Genomic DNA, 7630 nt, shown 5'->3' with positions numbered 1-7630 from the left:
TATGTGGTAAGTTTCTTGGGTCGACCGGCTTGCAATACGGAGCGATGGTCTACTTCTTTCGCAATGTTCGAAATAGACCCTTTAGAAACATGTAACTCGTTGCTGATAATATCGTACGACTTTCCTCTTCTTAAAGCGGAGATAATAGCATTTCGTTGAGTTTCTGAAATTTCGCGATTTACCATTACTTGAAATGTCGAGATGGAGCAATGAGAGAATACAATGGAAAAACAAAAAAAAACAAAATCGACCAGGGCTGCCTTGGAATAGCAGAAGTAGTCACGGATAAAAATTATGATAACAGTCACGAGTTAGTCCTATGTCATTTGGGAACATAGGCGTAAATTTAGTTCATATTTAAAAAAACCCAAAAAATTGTTCATTTTGATTTTGATTTTTGATTGGATATTTTCCAGCCTTCATGCATAGCACGTGATATTCTTACAGTGTTGTAAATAGCTGAGAAGCAGTGCTTCATAATGGTCTATGCTGAGTGCTGATTGAAGATTACGCGAAGCAGATTCAGTACAAAATGTGTAAAAGGCGGTTCAAAATGAACAATTTTTTGAGGTAGTGTAAGACTGTTATCTTATTGACATGCCAAAACATGACATACCAAGATAGACGTCCTCGCACATTAAGGATTATATCTACTTAGAACTCTGAATTATCACTCCCGTCAGTATCTGCATTAGCAGGACGTAGAATAAATAATAGAATTATAGGCCCGTAAAGTATGGCTGATATCGTCGTCGGCATAAATATGCATTCAATCACAGATTTTGATATTGCTGAACATAAAAGCATATACCTAACAATTAACGATTCGCAGAGTTTGCACAATTATTTGCAGTGTGACACTGCAAATAATCGTTCCAATTGGATAAAGCATATCGCAAGATTGAACATTTTTTGGTTAACAGATATTTATGGGTTTTGGAGAAAAGATGTAACTTTCGTTGTATTGGTCATTTTTGAATTTTGAAAAAAGATTTAGGTGCGAAAAAAATAAAGAAATTTAACGATATTTTTGTTTTTTTTGTAGGGTAAGTATTCATAAAGTTATTCATGTTTTAAAAAAGTGTCTGTTTTTTTTACAGATGATCTTTTTTTGGTAAGCCTGTTCCCCTCTACTGTTGAAAGACCGATGTCTTCTTTTTTTATTTTTGAGGCAAAATGCGGAAATCAAAAGCAATTTGCGATTATTTTGTTCAGAAGAATACATATTAGGAAGGTGGTTTGTGATTTTTAGGTTAAATCATTACGAACGTGTTACAGAACATAGAAAAATAATCGTGTTTGGGAAAAAAATGACCTGGTAAAAAAAGACTTGGTAAAAAAAAAAAGACTAAGTTAAAAAAAAAAGACTAAGTTAAAAAAAAAAGACTAAGTTAAAAAAAAAAAAGACGAAGTTAAAAAAAAAAGAAAAGAAAAGAGTATAGCTATAAAAAGTTCATTGTTCAAATGAAAACAGTACTCTAACAACAAATATACTTCATAGAAATGCAAATGCTATTACATTATAAAAAAAGAATACGTGTATATTTTAAAAGAATAAAAAATCACTACGGCGCAGAAGAACACGAGTTGAAGCACCCGTACGCTTGCTGAAGCGTCTTTTATGCTAGTTCCAGCATATTTTTTGCCATTTTTTTTAAGTTGTTCTCCGCATTTTTTTTAAAACGCTTCAGTCTTTTTTATTGCTACTCTTTTTTTTTTGGCATGTAAATACTGAAATAGGGTGGATCTACTTGGCGAAATCACGTTTTAAACTATACACAACCTGAGTTATGCTATTAAAAGACGAAACGAAGCAATATTAAACAGCCTGAATTTTTGTGCATGATGACTGTAATGGTCGTAAAGAGATCCCTATTCATTAGTTTCTTTAAGCAATCGCAAAGAAAGTAGATTATATGCAATTTTTTATTTTTTTTTTAAAAAGACGCTCTGCAACTTTCTTTTTTGTTTCTTTCTTAAGCTATATTTTGCGATCGTTTTTAGAATAGATAATTTACAACAACAAAAAAAGAGACAACATATAACTCAATCACGGCCAAAAATGTAAAAGAAAAAAACGAAGATCATGTTTTTTATGCTACTGTCAACTGTCGTATCCTAAATCACTTTTACATCTTGTGCTCCAGCTGACATGTTTTTAAAGGAAGCTTAAATTGTGAAAAAGAAGACATGTAAGCATTATGTCGAAGAGTTAGTAGTGTGCCTGTAACATTAGTTTTATTTATTTCAGCAAATTTAAACAAGACATGTTTTGATTGCCGTAACTTTCCTTTGTATCCAAATGTAGTGCTGCTTCATTATACTTTGACTAGTCGAGTTACATTACAGCCTTTTTATATTAATTGAACTGACAGTGATTTGTGATAGTTGTGGATCTTTACTGTTTTGTAGTAAATATGGAGAAATAAGTTGAAGGTAGTAAATGCTTAATAGGTATAAAAAAGAGCTGTATAAGCTATTATCAAGCTTAAGCCATAAACAATAAAGTAATTCATTTATAAATTACTCCCTCATTCGGTAAAAATATTGTTTTGAGTAGGTTGTCCTTTATTAGTATAATTTTTTCTGTTATATTCAGTTTATTGAAGCCAAAGGAGCTTATTTGTTTTGTTGCTAAAGAATAATAGATCCAATAATTGTTTTAATCATTTACATGAATTAAATAATCCAATTTGCAAAAACAATACAAAAAAAAATAAAAAAAAAAAAACGCGTTTGCAAATGCTCTGGAATGACGTCGTTATTGTTGTAGAACAGTAACTGATTGTAGTTGACATTAATAAATATAAGTCTTAATACAAGATCATAATTAAAATAAAATAAAATACAAGTTTATTTAAATAAGATCATACAATCAATTCCAATTAAACATGTTCTTTTAGAATATGCATTGTATTCATGAGAGTTCTTTGATAAGAAGACGTATCAACTAAAATAACCAAATCCAATCCAATGGCAGGGATATTGCTAATCTTTCACATAATTGAAATAACGCGGGGAATAACGTTATTCAAATCAGTGAGGAATTCCCAGAATAAAAGATAATCTATGACAGACATACAAAAGAACAAATGAAAATTTTTCATAATCATAATTATAGATAACACTTGCTAAAGTACCTGAATATTAGAAGAACGATAACAATAGAAGATATCAAGCCACTCACTCAATAAGATATAAATACCTGCCTTCAATTAGAATAATTTTTACTTTAACTTAAACTGAAATAAAGATCAGTCTCAAAAAGTACCCAAACTGTTTCTTGATCTTTGTTTTTACCTTTTCCTTTATTATTTAAACCATTATACAACAGTTATAACTTACAAATGTTTCAAAAAATACAAAAAACTTCCGATTGTACTTCTTTTCGTTCTTCACGCAATCCTGCTACGAAATTATAATGGCTCATAGCTATTTTTACTATTCTAAACACTTGCGAACAATTAAATTGCTATTTAACTTGTACCTTAACCTAGTTATTTGTCCCTTTCCACCAAAATTACTTTTTTATCCTAAATTATAATTATACCATGGTCGATTGACACGTGGCTCCGTGAAAGTGTAAAAGTAAATAGTTATGGTAAAGAAAAATCTGCTTACTTTTGATTCTAGTGATTTATAGAAGAAACTTGGATAACATGCTTTTACAATTACTTAACAAGATTTAGCTTTTCTTTTAAAGGTAAATTATAATCGTTTGTTGATATATATTGTGTCTAACATATGTCTATAGGATATGAGATACTCAAATGCAAAGTCTTTATTAAATCCTGTGCTTTATGAAGCATCTAGTGGAGAAAAGTGTATTCGGTAGAAAGAACAAAAAAAACATACAAGTTCAGTACTCATACAGAAGAAAACCTTATTTCGATTAGCATATTGGACATAAGTTTGTAAATTCCTGTAACAGCAACGTAAAATTGTAGAGATAATGGAAGGTGTCAAACAGCATATCATTTTGTAGTGCAACTTGTTAACAGATACAAAACCTGAACCTCTGTTTAACAACTCTGAAAACGATTCTTTTTTAATACAGTTACAAAAGGTATAAAAATAGTTTCTTCTAAAAAGTTTTAAGCATAGTAACATATGAATAGAATTTATTTGGGTTATAATCAAAGAGTGGTTGATATGAATATAGCGATACATAAGAGAAGATTAAATTATATTTTGAATGAAGTTTTGATGGTAATTAGAAAAAAAGGAACGTGGAAAAAGAAGTTATTAAATCATAGACGTAGGCATAAAAGCATAAAAAATAAAAGAAGAAGATTGCATCAATGAAATAAAGAAAAAGGCATTAAAGATCGGAATGCATACCATCATGTTTATCACCAACTTTGTCATGATAACGCATATATGGCCATACAACTTTGAATCCATTCTTTGTTGCTGAATATAAGAACAACTCAACACATTCAAATTGTCTGCCACATCTAACACAGCAAAATGCTTGCATTCGGTATCCTTTTCAACCATCGATACATTAAAATTGTCGAGCTTATGATTTTTCATCGCATTTACAACTTTCTGAAAGCGGGCTTGATTACTATACGTATGTTGGAATTATATGTAGACTTATTTTTAAGAAAACTCAATGATGATCAGGAATCACTACTTGGATTTTTTTATTGCCATGAAGTGATGAAGCAACAGGTTCAATGATAACGCTAGACACACTTTCCATGCCAACTTCCAAGCCAACATATATATTAGCATCGTTATCAACAACATCATCAGACAAAGTAGTCTCTGAAACAGAAATTTTCAGCGACAGTTCATCTGCTTTGTATTGTTAAATAAAGGGCGACATACATTCACCACATATCTGATGTAACTGCAATTTGGCAAAGATAGCACCAATAAAGAATTTACAAAGATTACAAGCACAAGAAGCGGTTTGAGACATTAGAAAGTATATTTTTTAACAAAGGTAAAAAAAAAAAAGAAAAGAAAAGAAAAAGAAAGACATATAATAATAACTCAAAGGTATTTATACTTTTCAGTGCACTACCATTTAAATTAAAATTTGTCAGAATACTGTGTATTTAGTATAGAAAACAGATGAAGATCATGGTTCCTGAGGTTGTCTATTTGGCTTAGCTGATTAATACTACCTAATTAGTCAATGGCTCTGTACGAAGCCATGCTGATTATTAGAGATGATTCGTATATCTAATGCATGTGCATTATCATTTCTGGAGTATTGTAGGTAAAAACAAACAAACAAAAAAAAAGGTGGGAATTAATATAGGGCGTAAACAAACATTGGTTCATATCTTGTAATATACATTTGTAGATAGCAAGTAACCTTTAGTTTAGAAAATATAATACTAAAACACAAATACTTATGGAAAAAGAAGAGATCAATATAAAGTTGTAGGTATTAGAGACAATTGTTCTCTAGGCTAAAGTTAAGTAAAGCTCATTTTTCTTTTATTTTGCTATGCTTTTTTTCTTTTTAATAAAAAAAGAAATGTTCATTCCTTAAATTCTTAATTGTGGGTACCATATGGGATTGTTTCGTCATGACTAAATCTTCGCAATGGTAATGTAAACTATTTTTCTTTCTCTTTTTTTTCATTTGCCTTTGCTATTCTTCAATGTTATTGGTCCTACGACGTTAGTTCAACGAAATAAACTTGCATGAATTTTAAAGCTTTTTTTTTTTTTTCATGGCTCTTTTTTTATTCTTTTTTTTTGTATTTTTGTTATTACTCTACTTTGTTAACGGCTTTTGATACTTTTGACTATTGCTGATATGCACCATGTCTTGAAAACAAAATAGCCAAAACTAAAACAACCCAAAAAGTTAACTCATTACAAGCAAAAGAAAAACAATTATTTTGTTGCATAGGTATAAAATTGTTGAATGTTTTATTCTTTTTAACTATTTCTTTTTATCTTTGCTTATAGTAATTTCTAGTATTCTTTTACTTCAAATATTGTGAGTGCTTTAGTCAAGATGTTTCTAACGAATGGTTCACTAATTAAAAAAAAAACTTGGTTATGGTTACATTACAACATGCAATAAACCTTGCTCTTCTTTATATCATTATTTGTATTTCTTTCCGTTTCTTATACTGACATCTTACTGACTCTCTTTGTAGTGTGCAACCTAGATGTATAATCAGTATTATATCATGCTGTAGACCGGTTTGTCGCAACTATTCATCCTCTTCTTTTGTATACTGTGCTTGGTGTATGGTTTCATATTGTGTATGCTGTTCATATTAGGTAAAATTATATTCTATGCGGCTTCAGATAGATCGAACCTTGGCTAAAAACATATTGTATAGATAGTATGTTTGAACAAGACAAAAGGTATAATTTGTTTGCTTGTTATTTTTTATTAACTGATATTCTTTATTTATTAGATTTTGATATTTTGTTTTATTTTGCAATGAAGATTGTGTATGAATTGACTGTGATGATACCAACGATAACAGCAATGACGATAGAACATTATGAAACTCTATAGAGTATATGAGCATGGACTTGAGAAAAAGCAACAATTGTTGTATAAGGCAATTTTTCATCACGATAAAAAAAAAAGAAAAATAATCTTGGTAAATAGTAATAAAATTTCAAATATTTAAATATTAATCATCCTGTTGAATGTAGATTGCAATGAAGGCTGTTGAATGTAATTAAATCTGCTAAACGAATTGCATTGAATGGGATGTCGAGGTCAGGTAAGTAATGACTTACTGTAGCGGACAAAACTGGTGCACAAAAATGAAAATCAGTATTGCACCTCCGCCATATGTCTGCGACTTTTGTGACATATACCATCTGAAAGGCGGTCTAAAATATACATTATGATATGTAAACGGGAACTGTGTCGGACATCCCTCAGGCATAAGGTCATTTTTAGTGATTTTTTGAATATTTCAATTTTCGCCAAAAATATAGTACTTGTCTAGCCTTCCTTCAATTTTCCTCATATCTCTCCCGTTTGCTTTCAGATTTTACCGTATATTAGTGAGCTTTAGTAGCTCTTGAAAAATACATAAACCCATGCTCATTTTGTATTTCCCATTGAATTCCCCCTTTTGTTTTCACCCTATTCACCATGACAAAGTACTTGCCTTATATGCTTAAGAAAATAAGCAACTGTAAAAGCGCAGCTCTGAGATTTCGAATACACTTAGTTCGTATGGCAGCGGATCTTTTTAGGGTAGCACGAATCTCCAAATGGACAATCGACAGGATAAGAAAGCAAGAAAAGAACATCAAGGCTTGTGACCGTGGTAGTCGACCGGTCGTAGTCAGCAAAATATCTAATGCCAATCATCCGCCTAAGTTTCGACAAGACCTTTACGCACAGTTTCTGATGATCAGCTCTTTTTGAGGTCCTTAGGATACAGTATTAGCAAACTGTCAGTCAGAAGGCACTGTAGGAAGCTAGATTTTGAATCTGGAACTAAGGAATCGAAGATTTTCATTAGCTGTATAAGCCAGAAAAAGCGATGAAAGTGGTATCACGACAAACCATCGCATACTATAGAGGGCTGGAAGTCCAGCATCTTTAGCAATGAAAAAAACATGAAGGTTATGAGTGCAGATAGTATACACTAATATTGAAAGCACGTCGAGCAACCTTAGC

General features: G+C 31.0%; 2 protein-coding genes across 2 annotated transcripts; both read right to left on the bottom strand.

The window, feature by feature from the left end:
* Window positions 1-4615: 4615 nt before the first annotated feature.
* RO3G_17421 (uncharacterized protein) lies at window positions 4616-4930 on the bottom strand (the record flags this gene model as incomplete). The annotated part of the gene is made up of 2 exons (XM_067672004.1): window positions 4616-4806; window positions 4837-4930. The coding sequence occupies 2 exons, from the start codon at window positions 4928-4930 to the stop codon at window positions 4616-4618; spliced, it is 285 nt and encodes a 94-aa protein (XP_067528105.1).
* Window positions 4931-6616: 1686 nt separating this feature from the next.
* Window positions 6617-6892, bottom strand: RO3G_17420 (uncharacterized protein; the record flags this gene model as incomplete). Its single annotated transcript, XM_067672003.1, has 3 exons — window positions 6617-6658; window positions 6733-6828; window positions 6872-6892. The coding sequence occupies 3 exons, from the start codon at window positions 6890-6892 to the stop codon at window positions 6617-6619; spliced, it is 159 nt and encodes a 52-aa protein (XP_067528104.1).
* Between the last annotated feature and the right edge of the window lie 738 nt (window positions 6893-7630).

This window comes from Rhizopus delemar, genomic scaffold, assembly GCF_000149305.1.
Source record: "Rhizopus delemar RA 99-880 supercont3.62 genomic scaffold, whole genome shotgun sequence".
NCBI classification, from domain to species: Eukaryota; Fungi; Mucoromycota; class Mucoromycetes; order Mucorales; family Rhizopodaceae; genus Rhizopus; species Rhizopus delemar.
This window is presented reverse-complemented; position numbering and strand designations above follow the sequence as displayed.